This window comes from Schistosoma haematobium, chromosome 1 (assembly GCF_000699445.3).
Source record: "Schistosoma haematobium chromosome 1, whole genome shotgun sequence".
Taxonomy (NCBI): domain Eukaryota; kingdom Metazoa; phylum Platyhelminthes; class Trematoda; order Strigeidida; family Schistosomatidae; genus Schistosoma; species Schistosoma haematobium.
Genome location: NC_067196.1, coordinates 69,716,363 through 69,743,408, shown reverse-complemented (window position 1 = coordinate 69,743,408; position 27,046 = coordinate 69,716,363). Strand labels below are relative to the sequence as shown.

General features: G+C 37.7%; 1 protein-coding gene across 3 annotated transcripts; it reads left to right on the top strand.

The window, feature by feature from the left end:
- The first annotated feature begins 1,788 nt into the window (after positions 1-1,788).
- MTA2_1 (Metastasis-associated protein mta2) lies at positions 1,789-25,718 on the top strand. Of its 3 annotated transcripts, none has more exons than XM_051209535.1 (11): positions 1,789-1,887; positions 5,534-5,601; positions 5,634-5,727; positions 5,765-5,811; positions 5,844-6,093; positions 6,347-6,750; positions 7,404-7,713; positions 8,613-9,159; positions 13,889-14,007; positions 22,731-22,995; positions 24,986-25,718. In XM_051209535.1, the coding sequence occupies exons 1-10, from the start codon at positions 1,857-1,859 to the stop codon at positions 22,742-22,744; spliced, it is 1,884 nt and encodes a 627-aa protein (XP_051074989.1). In that variant the 5' UTR covers positions 1,789-1,856; the 3' UTR covers positions 22,745-22,995; positions 24,986-25,718. The 3 variants fall into 3 exon arrangements, with proteins under 3 accessions (XP_051074989.1, XP_051074988.1, XP_051074990.1); XM_051209534.1 differs by having other exon boundaries at positions 5,762-5,811; positions 22,818-22,995; XM_051209536.1 differs by having other exon boundaries at positions 5,534-5,727; positions 5,762-6,093; positions 22,818-22,995; positions 24,986-25,636.
- Positions 25,719-27,046: the final 1,328 nt, after the last annotated feature.

The window sequence follows — 27,046 nt, the reverse complement described above, 5'->3', positions numbered from 1 at the left end:
GTAGGAAGATGGGGCTATCATTGTCCTTGACAAGTTAATTCCTAGTGTCTTAGACCCACGGATCGTTCTTCCTTACTTTTGCAACTGATCGTTTGCGAACAAGTTATAAGTGGTATGTAATTAGACTTAGTTTATTATTAGAACGTAATATCAGTCCGTTAGTATAAAATTGCTATGAGTTATAGACACGGTGACATTGTGGAATTATGGTCTACTATGATATTAGTACTGCTCTGATAATAAACTTTATCCCAAAATTGTAGGTTTGTCGTGACACAACTGCCTAATCTGTGGGATCTTACGTGGATGTCCCATCATTGTCCACACCAACTCATCGTATCGTAACAATTACCGATATATGATGGAGAACAAACTTAGGCTAGAGATAGAACAATATATTTAATGTGAATAAAAGATTATGTTACAACACTTAAGAATGACCACGCCCGCAAGGCCGAGCCATGCCGTTCGATCGATTCGAATTCACCCTATTCATTCTTCCCGCCTTCTCCATCGTTGGGTTTTTCTCCGCACTAAATATAGAACATCTATTTTACCAGTTGTCTCGTGTTAAGCTTTGATGATTGTGAGGTTATTGCCCAATGCCACTACAACATTTCTGCTCTATACTCCAATATTATATAGGTTGAGATTATGATGCCTACTGATGGCGGAGTGGAGTTTTATTCTTGGGTGCAAGTAAGTTTTTGAGTGTGCCTCACTAAACACTTTACAGTAGAGCGATATGAATGTTTGAGTTTGTAGACATGATGAATGAGTTGACATATATTAGTTAACCAGTAGTCGTATTTCATTGGGGTTAACTAGAATTGTATAACTACCTTAAAACAAAGACTGAAACTGTTGCTAGAGAAAAACAACCTATCAAAACATTTTTTCGAAAAGTAGAATTTATGAAGTAAATAATCCAAAAACCAACGTGGACACAAAACGAGGTTGCTTAAAATGATTTCGAATCCTTAACACAATTGCCATAAGCTTGTCTAAACAACAGCCGGAGCTACATGTTCTTATGAGATCGAATGATTGCTGTAACAGAAACGTGACCACCATAATCGGTACGTGATAGTTAAGTGAAGCTGAAAACCTTCTGACAGTATGGGTCGGGAGAAAAGCAGACTGTTGGGGAAGAACGCTAATCATAAAATCAGTAGCCTATTTCAGTGTTCTTAAGGAATGTTGCACTTGTTTCTAAGCCAATTCGAAGAACTATATAAGTTTGTGGCCTACTGGGATTGAAAATGCCACAGATGTTTGTAATTTGACAGCACTTTAACCAATAACACTTTCTATAATTGAATCGTGCCCACCCAGTGAAATCATAAGTCACAAGCGAAGAGGTTCGAAGATATATTTGATAGGTTATCAATATAACGAGAAGTGACTGATCTAACCTGGCTAGCAGTTGCAGGAGAAGTTGAACACGACGTTCCCACTCGTGATCTAGTGAGGATCCATGACCGAGCGCCTTCAGTTAGGTCAGTCCATTTAAACTAATGTGGTCAGCATCAAATGTCGAACGCTTCCAGAGCTATTGATTTCGGGGATCTATTTACCGCTACAAGATAATACTTAGTTAGATATACTGTGTAAGAACTATCAAGACTCGTGATGCAATTTCTAACATTCTTTCCTGGTTAAAACAACCGGATTTTGAACTTTTGAAAAACTTCTGCCATAATGATGGCTAAGAATCAGCTTATTATAAAGTCGAGTGAGTATTCACTGTGACAGTGTTTAAGAGCTTCCGGTTAGTTCAGCCGGCGGAATCAAATGGCAGCTGATGGATGGCCTTGACACCTGATTTTTGCATTTCCCTGTAGTGATTCCCAACTATGACATCTAATAATATGTACAGAGTTGGGGGTATGTTGATTAGTATTTTATTGACACACTTTATTCCTCCTGTTCATTAATGACTTGTTAACACTCACTTGTCTTAGAAGTATGCTGTCTTATAGTTCTAGGATTGTAGATGGAAGGGAACTTTCTGGTTTGTAAACATATTTGGTTTAGTTGTTAATTCGTGTAGAGCTCCATCTCACGTCCATCTATTTAGAGAGATGTAGTTCGATCCTTGATAGCAGGCGCTAAGTTGCTCAAAATGAAATTCTCACCATTACCATTTCTAAGTTAATTGCCTTATGCTTAATATCTCATCTAAGCCCAGTTAGTATGGATATCAGTGACCAATGTTCTTATCAGCGGTTTCGGATGTTAAATTAAATATAAATATATTAGTTTCCCAATTTTGTATCCGCTGACAATGTTTTTACTTGAAATTTTATGAGGGGTTGTATTATAAGCTCAATTGTACAGACTACTAATTAACAACCTCAACTTAAAGTCTGATTGTTCCTCCTACACTCGGTTTGGTTTCTGTGATTATTTTAAACTTGGAGTATTTTGAACCCACTAATATGTTTGGACACATATTTAATAGAGGTTTACAACCATGTCTTATCAACTTAAGGTTCGAAAGTTACAGTTCTTGAATCAAAACTATTTTAAGTATTATAACTATTTTAGCGGTTCTGTTCGACTCAGTTTCTAGGGCCCATGTAAAAACCCGCTCCACTTGTGTTTTGAACAACGAGGTTGTATCATTGACCCTTTCACTTCAAGTGTGGCTCATACGTGTGTGAAAAATGGGTTAATTAAAGTTTAAACATCCCTCACTTTTTAATCAGTAGTATTGAAACCCTTAGAAATTCGGTTTTTTGAAATCCTTTATCACCTGACCATAGGATAGAGGTAGTTAAGTTCAGTCTTCAGTAATAAGGATAGGTCTGTCGACCTATATTAATCCTTGCAGTTTGTAATACTGTGGAGGTCCAATCTCGTTTTGAATATATCAACAGGTGCTGATACTACGTGTTCCGGTGGAGAATTCCAATAATTCACTACTCGGTGCGAGAAACGAAACTCCAAACGTAAATGATTTGATCTCGGCTTTTGAACTTTCTTCGAATGTCCTATCAAATGATCAGTCCTGGACGGAAGTAAAAGATAAGACATGTTAATACCAAGGTCATCGTTCAGTATACGATAAACCAATATTAAATCACCCCGTACTCTACGGTAAGATAACGGAATTAAGTTGAGGTGTCTCAGTCTGTCTTCATAAGATAGGGTCAGATAGACCTTTGACCATCTTAGTACCTCGTTGTTGGGCTCTTACCAGCATCTCTGCCTCATACTTGAAACAAGGATACGCTGCTTGAATCCCGTATTCTAAATGTGGTCGCACATAAATCGGGTATAGTAATCCAAACATTTCATCATCTAAATACTGAAAAGACCTACGAATTGACCATAATACCTTATAGCCTTTTGCAGCAGTAGCCTTACAGTGACTAGTCGTTTTGAGATCATTGCTTAATATGACTCCTAAATCTTTATAGTTTCTTGCTTTGGGTAGCGCGAATCCACGTAGTGTATAGTCATACGATTTATCAGAGTTATTTAGCTGCATCACTACACTCTTATTAGGATTTACTTCTAGTGACCATCTGTCCAACCATGCCACCAATGATCTAAGATCATCCTGTAATACTATTCTGTACGATATACTGTTTATGGGTCTCCAGCTTTTTATGTCATCAGCGAAGAGTAGAAGGAATGATTTTGGTACGGTTGGTAATTCATTTACATAAAGTAAAAAGAGAAGAGGACCGAGAATTGTGCCTTGGGGAACTCCACTTTTTACAGGTACCCACGAGGAGAAAGCCCCATCGACCCTTACCCTTTGTCTCCTGTCATGGAGAGGGTTACTTATCCAATCTACGACTGTATAATGGATTTCAAAACGTTCCAGTTTGAATTTAAGACCAGAGTGGGAGACTTTATCAAAGGCCTTACTTAGATCTATGAAGATCACATCCACAGGAATATTCTGGTCTTTTGCAGCAGCCCAGTTAATTTTTTTGAATGCGTCATACCTTGTAATTTGGTCATGAATTAAGTTTTTGTGATGTGTTCTTTGCCGTCGTGAAACTTGTTTTTACGATGCTTTTAAATCTAATCATTTACATAGTAATGTGACAATAATGCATCTTGACTTTGAGTTTAGCTGTGTGAATTAGCTGTGATGTTTTACCTCCAGCAACGTTATTGCTACCCAGAAACCAGTATCAATTTTTCTGCGTTTCTGTAAATGAGGAAGATCATTTAAGACCATAGTTTTGGGTACAGCAAAATGATTTTTACTAAAGCTTGCATTTCGTCATGATTTATGTGGGATTAGACGGATTGATGTTTCCATATTTATTTGAACACGAACATTGGTACAGGGAGACACTAAATATGTATGCACCACACTTCATTCGATTTGTGTGAGGGCTGAACTACTGCCTAGGAGCTCATATCGAAGCAGGTGGTTTTCCTACGAAGCCACTCTAGCCTTTGACCTGAGGGTTTAATCCACAAGACAGTGGATCAATGTTAGGAGATTCAGTCCCATGGTAGTCGGTGACCCATAGGTCCATATACTATTTGTTACTTCAGGATACCGGAGCTTATGTGAACGATTGGTTTGGAATCAGGGTTTTCCAACTCCCCTGGATGGATCCTCCCCATCCATCAGCCTGGTTAAAGCGCTCGACTTCCACTTTTCGTCCTCTCAATTCCGTAAACAACACCCCTGCCTCAAGAAGGCAGTGAGTAGAAATTTCTTGTCAGCGGTTGTTAATGCATGGCCATATGGAAGCATTTCGAGGGGAGAAGCGTAAGTCCCCACCTTGGCATTTTAGGGCGTAAGGACTGTACGTAGATATAAAGTTGATAATGAAGTCCTGGGTGCGTTTCCTATTTCAGACTCATCAGGTTAGCATGCTGGTATGAATGTTTTTTTAGTACTCGCCATAACAGCTTTGGATGTGAAAATGTCCATTTTGGAATTGAACGTGAATTTGTAGAGTAAGACCGACTTCCGTGTACATACATCGGACGATTACTAAATACAATGAAATACGTTCTGGATTCAATACAGGTCACCACTGCTTTTATACTATTACCCAGGTTTCACTATTATGTCTGATAGTGTGATCTCTAGGCATAATGAATAAGGCTGTGAAGATATTTCGACGTAATGTTTGGTGTATGATTTGCATTCCGGGTAAACATTCACGACGTTGGTCGTACTACTTTGAACATATCAGTACCCATGCACTTCATATTCACTATTGTAATGATTCATTTTTTGGTTTTATCTTTGCGTCGTTTCGAGGTTTCTCAATTTCCGATTTAATCATGTCCTAGAATACTCGGTCTAAAAACGCTAGTTGCTTTTTAATGGACACGTGACCTAATTGCTCACTTCATAGAGCAGTTGCATGTCAATTACTGTCGCTAATTGTCATGAAAAACCGATGGGTCTTCCTTTGATTACTATTTTGTAACGAAAGTATTATCTATTTTTGAGTTTTGATGTTTTTCTATTTCGTTTCTACGGTAAAAAGTTGATTTTAATTCTTGCCGGATAAATATAAAAAACCATTACTTTTGTTTTCAGATTTTGTCTACTTCGAAGTTGCTGCGGCATCACCATATCACATCAGAAAAATCGAAGAATTGAATAAGGTTTGTTTTTTATTTGGAATCGAATAAGTTAGACTCCCACTGGCGCAGTAGAGGCCAAAGTAGTATGTTTCTATAGGCGACGAGACTTATCACCGAACTTGATACAGCTGGCCGACAAACATCAAAGTAAGTTGTAGTCTAATGTGACATACTATCACAGAAGAGTTAGGAACTTGCGGTGATGATACTCAACCGGATATACTGCACCAGGTAATGGTCTTTTTCTTTTACTTATTCAGAAGATACATCATCGTGAATTGTTCCTTTCCCGACATCTGGAAACACTTCCAGCAACACATATTCGTGGAAAATGCATAGTTACTCTACATACCGAAACGGAACCTTATCATATCTACCTGACGAAAGATGACACTTTTTTCTTTCAATTAGTGTATGATCCGTTGCAAAAAACTCTCCAAGCTGACCAAGGATCTATTCGGGAAGGTCCTCAATATCAAGCAGAGATTGAGCCTTACCATCCTCTCCTAGAATGTAAGCCTTCGTTATGATATCTTCAATGTTCTTGTTAACTAATAAACCCTTCCTTGACAAGGGGAACTTCGTTTAGAATATCTGATGAATTCCTACTAATGCGTTAGTGACAAGTCTAACAACTAAAATAAGTTCTCAATATTACAGTTTGATTAGGGTAGATAGTGGATTGTAAAAATAACTAATTTTATACTGTAGCTCTTACTTAGTGTGCTATTTTTGATTTATTGTCTTATTTTTATATTAATTTTAGATTCTACCGACGAATCTACACATGAACAGCTGCTGTGGCGACCAGACAACAATTTAACTCCTTCAGATCTAGACTCATATCTCCTCTTAATTAGATCTCTTGCTACATTGGGCAGATCTTTTTATCCACCACATATTCTCCGTCAGCCAAACCTTACAATGTCTGCAGCTGCAGCGGCCAGAGATACCACACACCAGTTTGCTTTAGATACTTTACATTCTGCTAATTATAATATCTCGCAAGCACTTCAAATGTTAGCTCCTCATGGACAACCGATCTTAAAGTTGGATGAAATGGAGCAGTGGTCAGCAAGCGAAGGCAATCTTTTTGAAGAAGCGTTAGAAAAATATGGGAAGTGTTTTTATGAAATACAAAATGACTTCCTTCCGTGGAAGTACCCAAAAGTAATGTGGTTGATGTTTCATACTAATATTATATTTCACTAGTCACCTCTTTTCTTCGTATACTATAGTGACCAGACGTATCATTCGTTTTTCCATATATCTAATATAGAATCAAGCTCAAGTATCTGGAAGCTTTGTTTTCAGTATTTTACTTTTTACTGACATTGTCACTAAAAAGATATACACCTGCCTAGCATGTGCTAACAGCTTGTATTTTGCATTTTTTGGGGTTTCGATCCATCCTGATATAGTTTACTCTTGTTAATTCAGTATCGTCCCAATGAAAATACACCGGTAATTTTTACAATTTTTTTCCGAATAATTGGATTATTACCATACTTGTTAGTTTTGCATACTGGTAAACTTTCTTAAACAAAATCAACCAGTAAAACAGAAATCAAGGTCAACTGAATTGCTGAAATCCTATGTTTTACTTCATACTATGTAAGTCGATCTTAGAATAAGTTAGAAATAGTGCATCTGTACCCTACATTTCTGTAGGTTCGATATTTATTTCAAACATTGAACTAACTTTATAACTCCAGTCTTCAGTTTGCGGTTATCCTTCAAACTACATATTTCCAAATGTTTATCTGTAGTTGTGTTTTGGTGTAACGTATTTAGTTTGTATTATTGATTTTTTATACTTTTAGAGCCTTGTGGAATTCTACTACATGTGGAAAACTACAGATCATTATGTTCAGCAAAAACGTATGAAGGCTATTGAAGCAGAACATCATCTAAAGCAAGTATACATTCCAAATTACAACAAGCCGAACCCGGCTGTTCTTTATCCAGTTACAACTGATTCTAGTAGCTCAGCATCTGGATGCGAGGGTTGTCCTAATCTTACATCAACTCTGTGGTATGCTCTTGGTCCATCTCATTCTCCTTTAAAAGTTTGCGTTGATTGTTGGAATTACTGGAAGCGATATGGAGACTTAAAATCCACATCACTTTTGGGTGAGATTCATTAGCTTATTCCAGCACTTTTTAATACATGCATTATTTAAGTTCATTTATTTTGTGACACTAGCACAGGTGTTTTTTGGTCCATGTTACAACACAAGAAGAAAGTAAATAAGTAGTGGTAAAACGAATTAAGAAAGGTACTGATACTTGGAGTTGTGTACACTAAAAATAAGGAAATTAGTCGAAAAAGCTTCTCATTTCACGGGAAATATGAATTACAGAATGCTACTGTGTTTAAGATTTGGGAAAAATAAGGAATAATTTCATTTGTGATCATGGTACTTTTTATGCTATATTACTGGAATTCTACTTGTATGGTAGTGTATACAGCTCGTAAAAATTTTGTTTATCATTTAACCTATTTTTCAGTGGAGTAGCTTCTAGTATCGAAGAAGCTACAGGTTTATTTTAGGTTTTCTGCTCTTGTCGCATTTTTGTATCATTGAGATACTTAGAGTATGGTTCAAAACCAGGTACACGAATCGGTATCTAGTCAATTAGTCAGTAAATAAAATTCCCGAGACCACCTTTTGTTCTTAATAGTGTGATGGTTGTTTATAGATTTTTTATATCGTTATCACAAGTAATGTGGGACCTGGCACACATACATACAAGTTACCAAACTTTATTATAGATGAAGTCGTTTCTTCGACTCTAGTATCTGGTTGTAATATAGTGACCAGAATAATGAATTTAGCTATTAGTTAAAAATATGTGTCTCAAGTATCAGTTTGTCAAACAATACTTCTAAATATAGATATTTATTCGATACTGTTGAAGTTTGACCACTACGTTGTTTAGCCAGTGAAATATAGTATGATTAATCAAATATTCATTAATTACCTGTCTTATTATATTGACGATCTACGTTTGTTGTATTTGTTTTCCAGATAAAGTTTCCGAACCAATTTCTTCCAATCCAACATGCGCTTCCAGCTCAGATTCCAAAACCATGAGTGTCTCGAAAACTAATATTTCCATTACTGAACTCCAAGCTCGTAAGAACTCACCCACTGTTTCGACTGACCACTCTACAAAGTCGAACGACTTAGGAGTTAATAATTCTAATGCATATATGCTAGCATCTAAAGTTCGTACCAGCGTCAGCTTTCATTTTGTCGCTAGTGTCACTCTTCGAATCGCTCGTCGGCTGTGTGTGACTTCAAGTCCTCGACGCCGAGCTCGTCAACCATTCAAACGCCTCACATTTTTAACTGGTTTCCATAAAGACACTCTCCCGTTGTTAACTAAACTTACTCCGGCTGAATCTCATAAACTTACAAAGCGATTTCGAAATATATCTGCGGTAAGCAAATGCAAATCCCGTGGAGTTGCCTTACATTCTTTGGTCTCACGATTGCATAAAACAAAATGTAGTTCATCCAATGGAGTAGAAACAGCTTTGGCTGGTGAACCCTTATCTATGATTATAGAAAAGTAAGGAGAATGCATGTCAGGTTTTCTTTCATTCTGGGAATTTACATTGCAGTTGTGAATATTTCCTTTCAATTTTCATTATTTTCCCCTTTATTTTTGTTCTAGTGTATATCAGAGTTTTGTTTTTCCGAATACATTGTGGCAAACTCTGTAGTTTTGGTTCACTGGTCTTCAGAATTTGTTTTTATTTTTGTAGTGGCATTATCGACGTTTTAATTCGAAATCGTTTACTTAGTTATGTTGTATTTGTTCACACTACTCCACTGCCTTGTGGTTCAGACCTTTAGGCTTTGGGTGTGGCCCCTAAGAAAACTACCTGCTTCGGTATGGGCACCCAGGCAGTATCCCAGCCCTCACACAAATCGAATGATTTATGTGGCGCGTATCTATTTGGTGCCTCCTTGTATCAATGCTTAAATAAATAAATAAAATAAAATGTTCACACTAATTAGAGATTTTGTAACACTAAACATGGCTTATCTGACTCAGTAGTTTATGAATGATCAGATCAATCCGGTTAAACTGAAGCTACAATTAAGTGATTCAACATGTGAATAAACTGTCATTCTGTTAAATTGATTCCTTTCTGATCATATTCATCTTAAGTGTATTTAATGGTAAGGTGTGCATATAGGCTTACTTTGCATCTATATAAAGAGCTTGATTGTTTATGCTCTCACAAACAATTTAATTTCCCGACTAGCGGTTGTGTAGCTTGGACAGTTCAGCCCCCAAATGCCCTGGTACGGCCGAGGGTGGGGGAAGTTAGCTCTCCCTCTCGAAATGCTCTCACATGGCCACGCGTATACAGCCACTGCCAGGGAAGTCCTACTCACTGCCTTCTCGCGGCGGGGGTGTTGTTTACGAAATTGAGAAGACGGGAAGCGAATGTCCGGCGCTTTAACCGGGTTGGTGGATATGGAGGATCCATCTAGGAGAGTTGGAAAACCCTGATTCCAAAACACTGGTGCACATGGGCTCTGGTATTCTGAAGTAACAAATAGAACGTGAACCAATTGTTGGTCACCGGTTACCATGTGACTGCATCTCCTGACGTTTCTCCACTCTCTTGTGGATTAAACTTTTAGATCAAAGGCTGGAGTGACCTAAGAAAACCACCTGCTCCGATCTGGGCACCAGGGCAGTATCACAACCCACACACAAATCAAGTGACTTGTGTGGCGCGTTTGTATTCGGTGCCCTTTTGTACCAATAAAATCATATCGATACTTTCAAACTCGTTTCACTTGGTTTGAGTAATTTAGTATTCGAGTTATCCTTCAAGCGTTTTGTATCTCACGCTAGCAAATAAACTTGTACCCAATTATTTGGTTATATATCAAACTTTGCGATATATGTATCCGAAAGACGTTTGCAGAACTTGGTGTTCTGTGAATCGGATGATAGGATTGGCCTTTAATATGTTGGTAAAGTATGAGAGTTTGTTCTGAGTTGTCAAAAATAGAACGCGCGTATTTGTAGCTTATAATCCGTAGTTCAGACAGTCATTAGATATAGTGTTACAGATTTCGAAATTGATTGGTTTAATAATTACGTATATGCATATAAATATTACTGTATATTAAAGTCTGATGAGGATCTAATCGAAAACAATATTGTTCGCTTATATATGTTGTTCTAGAGTTCAAAATGTTTACACTAGTGGTTGTGGGATCTGCTATCGACTTCTTATTTTTACCATTAATCATACTCCTTAATTAAATGTTTTACGACAGCCCGTTATTGTAGATGATTACCTTTTAGAGATGTATCATAAGGAGTATTAGATTTATAATGTTTTCCTTTAGAAGGTGGGGGAGGGGGACAACAGCGTTTTTCTTTATGTTCATTTGCATATGTTCTGAAAGGTTGTCATAGATTTTTGTCCTCATGTGTGTTACTTCGTGCGAAGAATTCCTATTACGGACGAATCGTGAAAAAGTAAGATGTCAATTTTGGTCTGTTGCTGATGTCACTATTTTTGATTAAGGTGTCGATGCATTCTTTATGAGACAGGTATTTATGCGGATAAAATTTATTTACTTCCCTTCAAATATTCAGGTCATATATTGGCGATTTATTATACTCTTTTCTACAATATTCTCTTTAATTAGTCTGAGAGACAACTTTGGCGACATAGTTTACCTGAACCTTTATGTTTATCAAGTGAAGTCAACTCGAACTGCGTAGTTTACTGATATCTGAGAAAGAATCGTCTACTAATTACTGAAGTAAAATTTTCTCTTTCAATTAGTCAAAATGGTGTACAGCTATTTCTAAAATCCACAAAGCCTTTCTAGTTTCACCTTTGGATATAAGTAGAAAATCAGGATTCTAGTTTGTCAGTGCATATCGTTGTCTAAATAAGCATTTATAATTTATGATATAATATTCCTCACTGTCCAACTGCTGTCGATAGTTATGAACAGAAACATCACAAACTTGTGTACAAAGATAAGTACCTGATGTAGTCAAGTTGAATTTACTTTGCTCTCCTTCACTACATGTTATCTACTCTAACTGTGTGATAAAATATGGGAAGAACTGGGTGGATGTTTAATGACAATTACTAAGAGGAAAACCGTAGTAGGACTGTGGATTTATGTTTTAAAAAAGATTGAGTATAATTGTGTCAACTTGAAAGGTGTCTTATTTTACTCCAGACAAAATATGGGGAAATTGCAAAGATTGTTAGCGTTTTAGACTTATGAAGATTAAGTCTTGACTCATATTCAAACCTTTATTATTCAATGGTGAAATGGCTTTAATTTTTAAAGGCTTACAAACTACATTCTATTTTATCTACTCACTGAAATATAGTTCATACTTCATATTATGTTCTCTACAGCCTCGTTCTAGATGTATCTTAAGGGTCAAGATCTCATTCTGTAATCAAATAGTTTGTGGGGCTCTTATTTTTAGTCAGGACCTACATGTTTTCCACGTTTATTTTATGATGGAGCATTTTCTTTTTATTCTCACTTATTGCTCTGTTTACATATTTTATTATGTGATTTAAGGTGCAACTCAACAGATATTCCTAACCTCAATACCAATGGTATTATAAGTTCTTGACTTTATTCGACTGATAGTTTTTGTCTTAAAATCATAGTAGTTAATCATAAAATTTTATTTAGAAATTCGTTTGGTATATTTTTTTAAAAAAATAATGTGGTCTGGTTTAATCGTTAAAAATAGATCTTTGAGTTAATGTTTAATTTGGTGGATACCACATAACTCATTTTGCATCTGAAGGTGGGTAATTATTCTTAGTGATGGGAGACCTAGAGAGCACATGAAACCTACCATGTTCGTCAGTCTCGGTTTTATTTGAGAGAGTATGTCAACTAACGACATTATCATCAATGAAGGTTGGGAGACAATTAGTTTATGTAATGTTTCAGTGTTTAATTCTTATACGATAACTTCAGTTCATCACTGTTTAGGGCAGTTACTATTAGTATCACCATTTTCGAGTTATGATATAACAGTAAATCCGGAAATATTTCCTAAAATATTTTTACAACCAGCATGATGGAAATCTAATCTGTTATCTTTTCACCTATCCATTATTTGATAAAGATACATATTTTCGTTGTATAAATTGCAAGAGTGATAAACTAACTATTGTTGTTTTTTTAACGTTGTGGATTGTCTACCGAAACGATCACATAATGAGAACAAGTAAATTGTACTATATGATGTCGTTCCGCACTATTGTTTAGCTGTACTTATATCATTAACTTGCAGGCGTCATTTTATTCAAATTGACGATAAATTCTTTATGTACTTCCGATATCAGAAGTTTAAAGTTGTTTTGTCATTATCTCTAAAACTATGTTCACACTGAGGAAATTTACTACAAATCATAGTTTCTATAAGAAAAACTCAGGCTTCGTTAAACGGGTTCTAGTAATAAGGTACTCGTTGATAAGAGGGATCTTCATTTTAGCTCATATTCTGTTGACGTAGCGGAAAAATTTCGTTATTGCAAAATGTTTCACAATAGTCCCTAATTTACCAGTGCACCTAGATTATAAAAGAATTTGTTAAGTATTTCCCACCCCCATAAATTCTTATACAGTTTTACACTTATAAATGCTAAATAATGATCAGGTTTAAGACAATCAAATGCTTTATAATTATAATATATTTTGACCTTTGTAAAATGTCACAATAATTATGTGTTTATAACTGTAGAGCTGTATGATGTAGTTATTGAAAACAATTTTTGCGCTCAAATCTTATTTGCTTTTGAATAATATATATATTGAGAATTACTTCCCAGTTAAATCAAACATCCTGGAACTTGTTAGTATTGGTTATTTATAGATGAAATAGATGTTAGAACGGACACATATAGGTGAACAATACTGTTTTCATTTGGACCTTTATCAGGCGTTGCCTCAATACAGTAATATTTCTATGCATATGTGAAAACGTTAGTGGGAAATCTAAATTTTTAAAATGGTTGTTATTTCAAGATTTCCGCTCGTTAGGAAATATCGTTCTCAAGAATTTTGTTTAGACCAGCACTACCTAAGATATCCTCTGTAAAATGTTTTGATTGGTTGCCTGATTTCTTGGTTATTTCGGAACATTATTGTTAGATTCACCAAACAACTTGTAAAATCAATATTGCTAGGATTAATTATTTTTAGTTTTTATTTTTTTCACTTCTAATTTTCCTTTGGTTCTTTGAATATTTCTTTTTATGTGTGAAATTAAGCCCAAAATATGCCCCTTCAGATACTGCTCTCGACTTAGCTGTAAACGGTTTGGTCACTACATGTGATTCCGGAAGTCTCAAGGATGCTGGTTCGATGCCTAACAGTGATGAGCATTCAGGTGATTTTATTCGTTTAATCTTTTTTCTTGAAAATTCATTGTCTTTCTTCGCAGTAAGTTGTTTTTTTGAAATATATAATATATATCATCATAGTTTCCCTCTCTTTTTACTCTTGCCATTGTTACCTTCCTCACATTAAACTAGTTTCATGAGGACAATTTTACGTGGAATTTGTTGTATGAATTCATTGAACTTATTGGGAACATTTTGACATAAGTATTGGTTCACTAACTAGTTACATTAAAACCTACAGAATACTTTTATTGACTCGAATTTTTATTTATTCTTTATGCGAAATATAGGATTTGTGAGCTCTATGCTATGCTTTCAGAATGTGTGCTTCATCTAATAGTGTTGTACTTGCTCTTACAAATGTATAAATCTATTGTTTAGTCAAATAAATAATAACAATAGAGTTATACCTTTGTAAGAGCAAGTACAATACTATTAGATGACGCAAACATTTTGAAAGCATAGCATAGAGCTCACAAATCCTGCTTCGGTCTGGGCACCCAGGCAGTATCACAGCCATCACATAAATCAATGATACCTGCTATTGGCCTCGTTATTATGTGTTGCTTGTGTATTTGGTGTCCCCTTGTACCCAACCGTTGTTGCTACCTTGACGTGGTGGTCGGGCTTGCTTATCGTGATGAACCAATCGAGCTATACTGGCTGGAATAATCGTTCCTCAATGTCCTACCATACCAGACAGGTCGGTTGAGGAGTAATAAGACTAAAAGCAGCAAACCCAAGATCCAAGGGCGAAGTCGTACTGTTGACTGTACAGCGGTGTGACGGCAGTAAGGCGTTCCCTTCAGACAGTCAGCATAACAGCGATACTGCCTTTCTATAAGGAGGGGTGTGTTTAGAAAAGTTTGACCGTAAGAATCCACACAGCGCCTTATCCCATGGATATCCGTCTCCGACGGTAAGGTCTCAACAAGTACGGAGCTAACACGAAACTTACTCACAAAAAGGTCTCGTGTGACCGACCTCAAGCAGTTGTCTCTTGGGTAGTGTGGTCACGCTCTCAGGTCACTAAGACCACCTTTAATCGAATTTCGTTTTCAGGTACCTTCAGAAGAGTTCTTCCACGGTGTGGTCAGCCGGGAAGTGACAACCGCTGTCATACCTCTAATAGCAGTCAAGATCACTGTATTCATCATTAATCTACCTTAATAATTATTAATTGCTGCTCTCTAAATATCGTATTATCACATAATCGTATTCTGTAAATTTTGTCCTTTTGTTTTATTCAAACTACCACGTACTATTTATTCCTTTTTTACTTTCTATGTTATTTTCTCACATCATTATTTCTACTGGTCAATAATCTGAGTTGCGCCAACATAAATTTGGTGACTGTGTGCTTATTAAAACTCCACCTCGAGTCACTCCGGGGGCTACTGCCGGTCCCAAGCCCGGATAAAGGAGGGTTGGGCATGGGGTTGGTGACCCCATCCCGTAGAAAACTAACTCGCTAAAAAGCGCTAACCACGAAAAATTATTCAAACCATTTAAACTCTGCCCTGGGAGTCAGGTCTTCATTTAGAAGAGTTATGACGCCTCATAATGAAAGACTTGTTCCTTCGGAAATCTCATGGACCAAGGGTCATCAAAGCCTCATTCAAAACAAAGAAAGAGGGCATTTCAATGAACATCATCCAATGCTATGCGCCTACCAACGACTACAATGAAGAAGCAAAAGATCAATTCTACGATAGGCTGCAGTCAATCGTCGAGAAGTGCCCAATAAAGGACCTGACCATTCTGATGGGAGATTTAAATGCCAAGGTTGGAATAGACAACACCGGATACAAAGACATCATGGGACGACACGGACTGGGAGAAACGAACGAAAATGATGAGAGATTAGCAAACCTATGTGCCTTTAATAAACTGGTCATAGGCGGCACTATATCCCCACATAAACGCATTCATAAAACCACATGGACTTCACCGGATCACACCACGCAAAACCAAATCGACCACATCTTCATCCACAAAAACTTCAGGAGGACGATGGACGACGTGGGAACCAGGAGAGAAGCTGATATAGCATCAGATCATCACTTGTTGGTCGCCAAGATGAAATTGAAACTCAAGAAGCACTGGACAACGGGGCGGACATCACAAAAGTTTAGTACGGCTTTTCTCCGTGATACTGAAAAAATCCATAAATTCAAGATAGTCCTCAGCAATAAGTTCCAGGCCTTTCATGATCTACTCAATGGAGAGCAACTGGAAAGGGATAAAAGAGGCAATCACGGATCATTGTGGAACAATCAATTGAATGGAATTCATCACTCTACATCAACTTCATTGGCTACGAGAAAGCATTTGATAGCGTGGACAGAACAACACTATAGAAGCTTCTTCGACACTACGGCGTGCCTCAGAAGATAGTCAATATCATACAGAACTCATATGATGGATTACACTGCAAAATTGTGCATGGAGGACAGTTGACAAAGTCGTTCGAAGTGAAGACCGGTGTTAGGCAAGGTTGCCTACTCTCACCCTTTCTCTTTCTCCTGGTGATCGACTGGATCATGAAGACGTCAACATCTGAAGGGAAGCGCGGGATACAATGGACATCTAAGATGCAGTTGGATGATCTAGACTTCGCAGATGATCTGGCCCTCCTATCGCAATCGCAACAACAAATGCAGGAGAAAACGACCAGTGTAGCAGCAGCCTCAGCAGCAATAGGTCTCAACATACACAAGGGGAAAGCAAGATTCTCCGATACAACACAGCATGCACCAACCCAATCACAATTGACGGAGAAGATTTGGAAGATGTAAAAACCTTTACATATTTGGGCAGCATCATTGGTGAACATGGTGGATCTGATGCAGATATGAAAGCGCGGATCGGTAAAGCGAGAGCAGTATATTTACAACAGAAGGACATTTCTCGACCTTAAAGCAGCAGTCGACTCTGTTGATCGTGAGGTTCTATGGCAGTGTTTGTCATTGAAAGGAGTACCAAAGTACATTAACCTTGTAAAGGCTCTCTACTCGGACACAACTGGTAGAGTGAGAGCTTATGGCGAACTGACATCAGAATTGATTACCTCAAGTGGTGTTCATCAGGGCTGCCCATTATCTCCATTCTCGTTTAACTTTGTTATTGACGTACTTTTAGAGATAACACTTTCCTCATCTAAATTTCCAGGGGTTAAACTTCTACCAGGAGATTCACTTGTTGACTTGGAATATGCCGATGACATAGTTCTATTTGGTGAAGACGCTGACAAAATGCAGTCTTCTAACCACTCTAAGCAACAATGCAAGCATGTTCGGGATGTGATTCTCTCCCTCGAAACGCAAAATGTTGCTTCAGGATTGGGTTGCATCGACACCTGAACTAATGATAGAGTGAAGTAGTTGAGCGTGTCGACCGCTCCACTTATCTTGGAAGTCTCATCAGCCCTTGTGGTCTGGTGTGTGACGAAATCTCAGCACGGATACAGAAGGCTCGACTAGCTCTTGCTAACTTGCGTCATTTATGGCGTAGGCGAGATATCCGTCTATCAACCAAAGAACGTGTTTACTGCGCAGCAGTTCGTCCCGTCCTACTTTATGGCAGTGAAACATGGTCGGCAAGAGTAGAGGATATCCGTAGGCTACTAGTATTTGATCATAGGTGTCTTCGAAACATTGCTCGTATATCCTGGGACCATCGAGTAAGTAACACAGTTGTTAGGAAACGGATACTAGGTAAGGATGGCAAATCAATTGATGAAGTAGTGAAACTTCATCAGTTGAGATGGCTGGGACATGTGTTACGTATGCCCAACGACCGACTGCCTCGACATGCGATGTTCAGTGGTATAGGAGTAGGTTGGAAGAAAGCTAGGGGCGGCCAGACCAAAACATGGCACAAGTCCATGAAGTCACTGACAAGTGAACTGAGTCATGTTGGTAGGTGTAGACTACCTGGTTGGGGACCGCGAGATGATAGCAACCGATGGTTAGAGACCCTGAATGACATGGCTCAAAATCGTTTGCAATGGCGCAGGTGCATCCACGCTTTGTGTTCTCCCAAATTCTAATCTTCTGAATTCTTCATGTCCCTTTTTTCTCTTTCCAAATTTATTTCACTGGATTATACTCCTTGAATAACATCTTCAAACCCTGATCTTTCCAATGACGGCTTAAACTTTTACTACCTCTACCACTATGGGATTTGAATAGACAATCGTGTCTCTGTGCTAATATGGTATGGTAACTTGAACTGATGTACGTACGTACGAAGTTCTACGTTGTTACTGACTGACTGACTGACTGAAGGACATCTGGAACTCAAAACAACTGTCAAACAACACCAAGGTCAGGATTTTCAATACAAATGTCAAGACAGTTCTATTGTATGGGGCAGAAACCTGGAGAACTACAAAAGCCATCATCCAGAAGATACAGGTGTTTATTAACAGTTGTCTACGCAAAATACTTTGGACCCGTTGGTCAGACACGGTCAGCAACAACCCATTATGGGAGAGAACAAACCACATTCCAGCGGAGGAAGAAATCAGGAAGAAGCGGATATGAAGTGGATAGGACACACACACATTGAGGAAAGCACCCAACTGCGTCACAAGGCAAGCTCTCATATGGAATCCTCAAGGCCGAAGGAGGAGAGGAAGACCAAAGAACACATTACGCCGAGAAATGGAGATAGACATAAGAATGAACAACAATTGGATTGAACTAAAAAAGAAGGGCCAGGACAGAGTGGGTTGGGGAATGCTGGTCGGCGGCCTATGCTCCATTAGGAGTAACAGCCGTAAGTAAGTAAGTAAGTTTGCTTACTGAATATTTTACATTGACTTTGGTTAATCTATACAAATTACGTAATCTATGAAAGTGATTGTGTCATCAAATCATGTTACTACATTTAAGAAAACTTTTCACTATCAAAAAAATATCTAGACACCGTTAAATTAATTATGCATGAACAATTAATGTTTCACTGAAAGCAATTGAGTAGAATTACATAGGAAGTAATGGTTTTAACACGTCGTCTGTTAAAAGTTACTACCAATTTTATGAACTACACTAAAAATTACCTAGCAGTACATAAAACAATATCTTGTTGTTCAAAGCTTAGTAGATGAGATGACAATCGAACTAGTAGAAAATTGTTTGATGCTTTCTATATAAAATCAAATTTAGAATGAAGACCTAAATCGGTTAATCAATTACGGCCATTAAACAAAACATCTAATTTCATTCTCCTTAAACCATACAAATAAAACTTTGGAAACATTCAGTACTATGTGCTGTGACAATTTAGATTTGTTACTTCAAGAAAACTTATCACTGTGTGAAGCATATAATTGGCATTAAAACCTACATAATTTCCTAATACATTGGTAGAGTAAAGCAGTAACAACTCTTTACCATCACGAATGAACAATGTAAATCTGAAAGTATTTCAGCGTAAATTACTGAACAGGAAATCAAATGAATATTTATTTATTTGAACACATAAAGATTGATACAAGAGGGCAGTCCGTCAGCGACAACGAGAGCGTTTTTTTCTACCAGCAGGTCGATGATGAAGTTAAACAAATATGGAGATAGTGGACAACCTTGACGGACACCACTTGAAGTTGCAAAAGCAGATGACAGTTCGCCATAAGCTCTGACTCGACTAGTAGTGTTCGAGTAAAGAGCTCTCACACGGTTTATGTACTTCTGAGGTACGCCTTTCAATGACAGACACTGCCACAGAACCTCTCAGTCTACCGAGTCAAATGCTGCTTTCAAGTCAAGAAAAAACTATCATTATCGGACGCCGATCAGTATGCCTGTGTTTTAAAACCTGACGAATGGCGAATATGTGGTCGATGCAGCCACGACCAGGTCTGAAGCCAGCTTGATTTTCTCGTGTTTGCAGTTCACGAGTCTTAGTTAGGCGTTTGATAATTATCGAGGCTAGTATTTTAGATGCTATATTAGTCAAATTAATCCCTCAATGGATATCACAGGATGATTTTGACCCTTTCTTATATACTGGGGACAATCAGTGATTATGACGAGTCAGATAGGATAACGTCCAACTCCCAGATCTTAGCTAAAATATTAGTCAACTTAATCGCTAAAATTGGACCGCCATCCTTAAAGACCTCTGGAGCCAATCCATCTGGACCAGCTGCTCTTCCTCGTTTCAGATTAACTATAGCCTTTTGAACTTCTGCTAGAGTCAGGGGACCTACTTCAATGTTTAATTCACACTGTCTGGGAATGGAGGGTAGTTGTAGAGTAGCTGAACTGCTCCTTAAAGTGTTCCACGCATCGTTCTAAACATCTAGACCGGAAGCAGATAAGAGTGTCGACATTTTCCGAGATGGTCTCACACTTGACTTCTTAATTCCAGTTTCTTTTATTGGTCTGAAAAGTTGTCTGGTGATACCTACAGCCGCCGCGTTTTCCATCTCTTTTGCTTTCGTTGCCCACCACTGCTCACGGTCGTTCCTTAGACTTTTGCTTAACCTAGATCTGATTTGTTGTCGCTCTTCATCGTGTTCAGAGCCTGATGGGACGAGTTTGAGAGAATCCATTTGTGCAATAGACTTAGTAGAAATCCATTGGTTCTTTGTAACCCTGTGGTTTAACTCATCAATAGAAGTCACTGCCGTTTCCACATCTGTCCGTATATCTTTCCAAGCAACATCTGGGTCAACCTCGTTTTCAGAACTACCTAAGTGTGACCTCAGTTGTTCCTGGAACCTACTTTTGGTTTTCTCGTTACTCAATTCAGTTCTAATGGGTCTTTTTGGTGTGCCTTTTTGCGTCCAGTGAGGCGCAAGCAGATGCGTGCCCGTATTAGGGCATGGTCGGAGTCCAAGCAGGTACTCCAGAATGAGCGACAATCTTCTACCGACCCTCTCTAACGATGACTGATGGCAATATGGTCTATTTGAGTCCATCGTTGGTTTGGTGTAGGGGGTTGCCATGTTAGACGTTGTCTCTCCTTATGCTTAAAATTTGTGTTTGCTAAAAATGAATGATTGTCTGAGCACAGTTGCAGCAGACGATCACCATTATCTGTTCGCTGTGCCAGAATACTAAAATACCCACCTAAATGCCTTTCTGTTTGGTTTAAACTACCTATCTGGGCATTAAAGTCACCTGCTACGAGTACTATGTCTGAACGTTTAGCTTTCTGAAGAAGTTCAGATAGCTTTTTGTAAAATTCATCTTTCACTTCATCTGAGCTGCAGTCATTTTCGTTCGTTTCTCCCAGTCCGTGTCGTCCCATGATGTCTTTGTATCCGGTGTTGTCTATTCCAACCTTGGCATTTAAATCTCCCATCAGAATGGTCAGGTCCTTTGTTGGGCACTTCTCGACGATTGACTGCAGCCTATCGTAGAATTGATCTTTTGCTTCTTCATTGTAGTCGTTGGTAGGCGCATAGCATTGGATGATGTTCATTGAAATGCCCTCTTTCTTTGTTTTGAATGAGGCTTTGATGACCCTTGGTCCATGAGATTTCCGAAGGAACAAGTCTTTCATTATGAGGCGTCATAACTCTTCTAAATGAAGACCTGACTCCCAGGGCAGAGTTTAAATGGTTTGAATAATTTTTCGTGGTTAGCGCTTTTTAGCGAGTTAGTTTTCTACGGGATGGGGTCACCAACCCCATGCCCAACCCTCCTTTATCCGGGCTTGGGACCGGCAGTAGCCCCCGGAGTGACTCGAGGTGGAGTTTTAATAAGCACACAGTCACCAAATTTATGTTGGCGCAACTCAGATTATTGACCAGTAGAAATAATGATGTGAGAAAATAACATAGAAAGTAAAAAAGGAATAAATAGTACGTGGTAGTTTGAATAAAACAAAAGGACAAAATTTACAGAATACGATTATGTGATAATACGATATTTAGAGAGCAGCAATTAATAATTATTAAGGTAGATTAATGATGAATACAGTGATCTTGACTGCTATTAGAGGTATGACAGCGGTTGTCACTTCCCGGCTGACCACACCGTGGAAGAACTCTTCTGAAGGTACCTGAAAACGAAATTCGATTAAAGGTGGTCTTAGTGACCTGAGAGCGTGACCACACTACCCAAGAGACAACTGCTTGAGGTCGGTCACACGAGACCTTTTTGTGAGTAAGTTTCGTGTTAGCTCCGTACTTGTTGAGACCTTACCGTCGGAGACGGATATCCATGGGATAAGGCGCTGTGTGGATTCTTACGGTCAAACTTTTCTAAACACACCCCTCCTTATAGAAAGGCAGTATCGCTGTTATGCTGACTGTCTGAAGGGAACGCCTTACTGCCGTCACACCGCTGTACAGTCAACAGTACGACTTCGCCCTTGGATCTTGGGTTTGCTGCTTTTAGTCTTATTACTCCTCAACCGACCTGTCTGGTATGGTAGGACATTGAGGAACGATTATTCCAGCCAGTATAGCTCGATTGGTTCATCACGATAAGCAAGCCCGACCACCACGTCAAGGTAGCAGCAATAATATCTTATTTATATATGTTGTGCTGAAACACAACTTTTTGACCATTAGATTTTCACTTTTTAACCACACTGCACTCATGTCACTTTCACTGAGTATTATTTTTAATTATATTTAACGCGGAATTCTGGATGCTGTTCCATGTTTCCAAAGTAAATTTAACGACTAATTGCACTTGATAACATTTTCGACTTTTAGCTTATCAGCGTTTTTCGCATTGGCTTTTAGGCAAGTTCATCTAATCCGTAACACATCTGTTTGAAATTTGTCTAATGGTTTTGATGTGTAAGCTACAATTTCACTTATAATTAATAGATGCCGACTGTATTTCTAATAAGAACCCTAACGCGACAATTCCTGATGATGAATCGAACATTGAAGTCATGTCAAACAATCATGGGTGCATAAATTTGGGTCCAAAACGTCGTTTTACTGTTGGGTCTGATGTAGATGGTGCGTCAACTTTGATGTACCGAGCCACTCAACTGATTAAGTAAGTATCCATTTCGAACTGTATGCTTTGATGCTTAATATTTCACGTATTCCCTCTTCAGACTAAGTCTAGATATCAGTAGCATCTTTGATAGACATAAAAATACCAACTATCTTTTTACACACTTAGGAAATATAAGGAACTTTGTAAGGTATACTTAAGTACCACACCGTATGTTCAAATCGTTGTATCTCATATGATTAGGGTGACGTACCCTATGTTAGTTGTAAATAACTTACTAAATTTCGTTGTTTCTCTTGCAAGCTATGTTAACAGATTTATCTTTCAATGTTTCTGGTAGTATTAACTCATTAAAGTGCACTGATCCATAAAAGATGGAATATCCTAACTGAGAAAAGTGATAGTACAGAAATGCATCGTCTTTAAAGCTCAAACTTCACATAAATTCAGCAAACGATAGGCTAAAGACAACGAAACAAACGGAATTAGAAACGGTTTGTGAACTGAGCTGGATTGATGGTTTCAGTTCATTAGTACGTTAATTTTCGGGACTACCTACATGTAATAGAGAATGTATCCATCTGCTAATTACAATGAATGTATATGTATAGTTTTCACTTGATTTAAGAAATATGTAATAATCATGGGCTTATAGTGTTTCTCAAGTTAATTTGTAACTAGTGAATGTCCAGAAACTTGTGGCCCGAAGTCTGATTCCGAGTAGATCGTATGAATGGTTGATGAAATATACATATCGTCTATCCTCTTACATGATCATCAACTTAAATCTCGTTAGTGAATAACGGAATTAAATAAGTCAAATACGAGAATGGATGTTTGAATACATATATTTTGTACACTCACTTATCTGGGCAGAAAATGAGACGGATGAAGCGAATAGAAGAAAGCGAAGCGAAATGACGCGCGTTGTAGAAGGCATGTGAGCCAACTCGATTTAATCAAGCGTTAATCAATATTAATAGTCACACAAAAATAAACTATAGACGTTATGACTAGGATAAGATATACACACACATATGTTCATATAAAAACAGTCAAGGTTGAAAAGTGAATAATTAACAAAGTCAAAACGTGACACAAGAAGAATGAATAGATCGGCCTGTTCAGAAGCTAGAATAAGTTATGTGGGCTTAACATAGTAACCGACACTACAGACTATTTGGTCTACATATCCACGTTTAAGTCTGAAACTAGCCTGGTTCCTCTTCATGTGTCCTAATTAAGTGTTAAAGGACTGTTGAGGCTTATAATTTAAACACTATTTTAGTCAAACTAGTTCTTTGTGCTTATCATATATAAATTCCTTCTTTTCCTATGGACTAATCAACAATCGAAACTAATTTGATGGGATTGCTACCATTTCTCAAACTCTAGCTGATATCTAAGTTAACTTAACCGTTAAAAATAAACCACCGTCCTTAAAAAATCTCTTGTTTGCTGCTCTTCGTTTTAGAATTACCTTTAACCTCTTAATGAAGGCAGAAACAAGGCTCGAAGCGGTGTACACAAACCTATATTTAGTCAGTAAGCTAAGTTTCATATATCTCATGTGCTTACAGCTACAGCATATCTGTTAAACAAGATTTCACCGTTATTTGAAATAGAATTATTGAGAGACACTTATCATCAAAACTGCTAAAGTTTTATCATAAAGTTTGTAATGCAAGAATTTTCACGTCATTGCGTTCGAGTTCTTCACTGTTGTCTGTTGTAACTCTCCAAGAACAAATAAGTAGGAGGAATGTATTGCAAACAGAAATAACGAATTTCAAATCGAAGATACTGACTTGAAAGAGCTTCTGTATCATATTCTCATGTGAGATTGTTTCATTAATGCAAATTTATGTCTTGTTGAATATTAGCCTGAAAAGGTCTACTTTTTCTTCATTTTCATCCTTTACAATTGAATTAATCCCTATTGGTTTCTTATTTTTTATTCTTTTGTTAAAATGTCATTTTCCTGGGTTAATTTACAAGAAATTTCTTTTGCTGTTTTATTTTACCTCAGACGTTCTCGACGTAAATTTTTGTCGTTAACTGAACTTCGTCGTTTCGGTCGTCATCCTTGGTTTGATTTTAATGTGGGTTTACATTCACAAAATGGTCTACATCCTGTTTCTTCAAATTTAAAAAAGAAATCTCATGCCGTCACAACCAATTCGACTACAGAAACTGATCTTCCAAATCCTGGTATTGTTACTTCATCGTCAAGTGCACATTGAATTCAGAATAGATCGTCCCATTACTTCATTTCCATAATAGGACATTTTCAACATTTTTTGTGTTTTTACTGTTACTTTTGCATGACGTTATCATGTCAGACATTAATACTGACAGTATTGTAAAACTTATTCAAATCCTATTCCAGTATCGTTTTCACCATTCATTAAGTTCGCGGGGATTTAAGTTAAGTAATTTCGTCATCATTATCACTTCATTGTTTTTGGTGTATAGAAATGTAATATCTCTTCTTTTATGCTTTCCTTGTTCTAAGTTTATAAAAAAAATGTCTTCTTCATCTTGATTCCATTTCCTGTATCTTCCTATTTGCTCATTAGGTTATTTGAATAAACTTGTAATGTCTAATTTTTTCAGTTATTTAGGAGGGTGCATTTAACAAAATTCAAGTTACCGGAAAATATTACATTCAAGGTGTTTATTTTCTGTAATTTTTTTTCTCTATTTTGTAATTAGTCTATAAAATAGTCGTTGTTGGGTGGCTCAGTAGTTGTTTTCCAAGGTAGTGATTATTAAGTGCGAAAATTTTATTTGATTGTTATTTTATTTGAACACAAAGGGCACCGAATACAAATGCGCCACACAAGTCACTTGATTTGTGTGTGGGTTGTGATACTGCCCTGGTGCCCAGATCGGAGCAGGTGGTTTTCTTAGGTCACTCCAGCCTTTGATCTAAAAGTTTAATCCACAAGAGAGTGGAGAAACGTCAGGAGATGCAGTCACATGGTAACCGGTGACCAACAATTGGTTCACGTTCTATTTGTTACTTCAGAATACCAGAGCCCATGTGCACCAGTGTTTTGGAATCAGGGTTTTCCAACTCTCCTAGATGGATCCTCCATATCCACCAACCCGGTTAAAGCGCCGGACATTCGCTTTCCGTCTTCTCAATTTCGTAAACAACACCCCCGCCGCGAGAAGGCAGTGAGTAGGACTTCCCTGGCAGTGGCTGTATACGCGTGGCCATGTGAGAGCATTTCGAGAGGGAGAGCTAACTTCCCCCACCCTCGGCCGTACCAGGGCATTTTGGGCGAAATTCAAACTGACAGTTTTCAAATTGTAGTGGATTACCTTCAGTTGGTTACATTTTGTAATTATAGAGCATTAAATATGATTTCTATCCATAGTGTTATTAATTAATGTTCAGCTATAAATAGTACCACTTGTCAGGTGATGTTAGTTGAATAGAATCACTCTGTACATAGAATCATTGTTGTTATGTTATGCACCTTAAAACCCAATGGTCCGTGTTATCGATTGACATCCTGAATGTTACACCTAACAGACAGTCTTTGGGATTCACCTGTGAATTCCTACTGTACTTCTATAATTACGGTTGGTCAAGGCAGGTAAGATTCACTTGATGAGAACAGGTAATAGGTGGATCGTGCTATGATGTTTAGGCGATGAAGGTGTGAGTAAGAATATTAACATCCTCAATCACTATACACCATCTCAATTGTTTCAGTCCTTTTGTTGAAATATCTAGTATTGCCCAACGTTAGGGTTTTTTCTCAACTTCACTATCTGTGGCAACCTAATAATGGCTGCAAAGTAGTTTTAATTTCGTGGTAGGGATGTGATTTAATTATCTGAAGAAAGACTTTTTGATGATTATGAATAGAAACATACTTAAATAATACTTTCCCGTTTAATGATTTTTGTCATGTTCTTTAAAGTATCATGTTGTGGGGGTGTTTTTGGATGCTTAGTCCAACTTTTGCGGTGGGCCGTTGAAATGGTTGAAATTTTGGCGTTTTTGAGATGTATAAATGGTAGTGTTAACGTTACAGTTGAAAACAATTTGAGTTCATTGAGATTTGAGCCAACT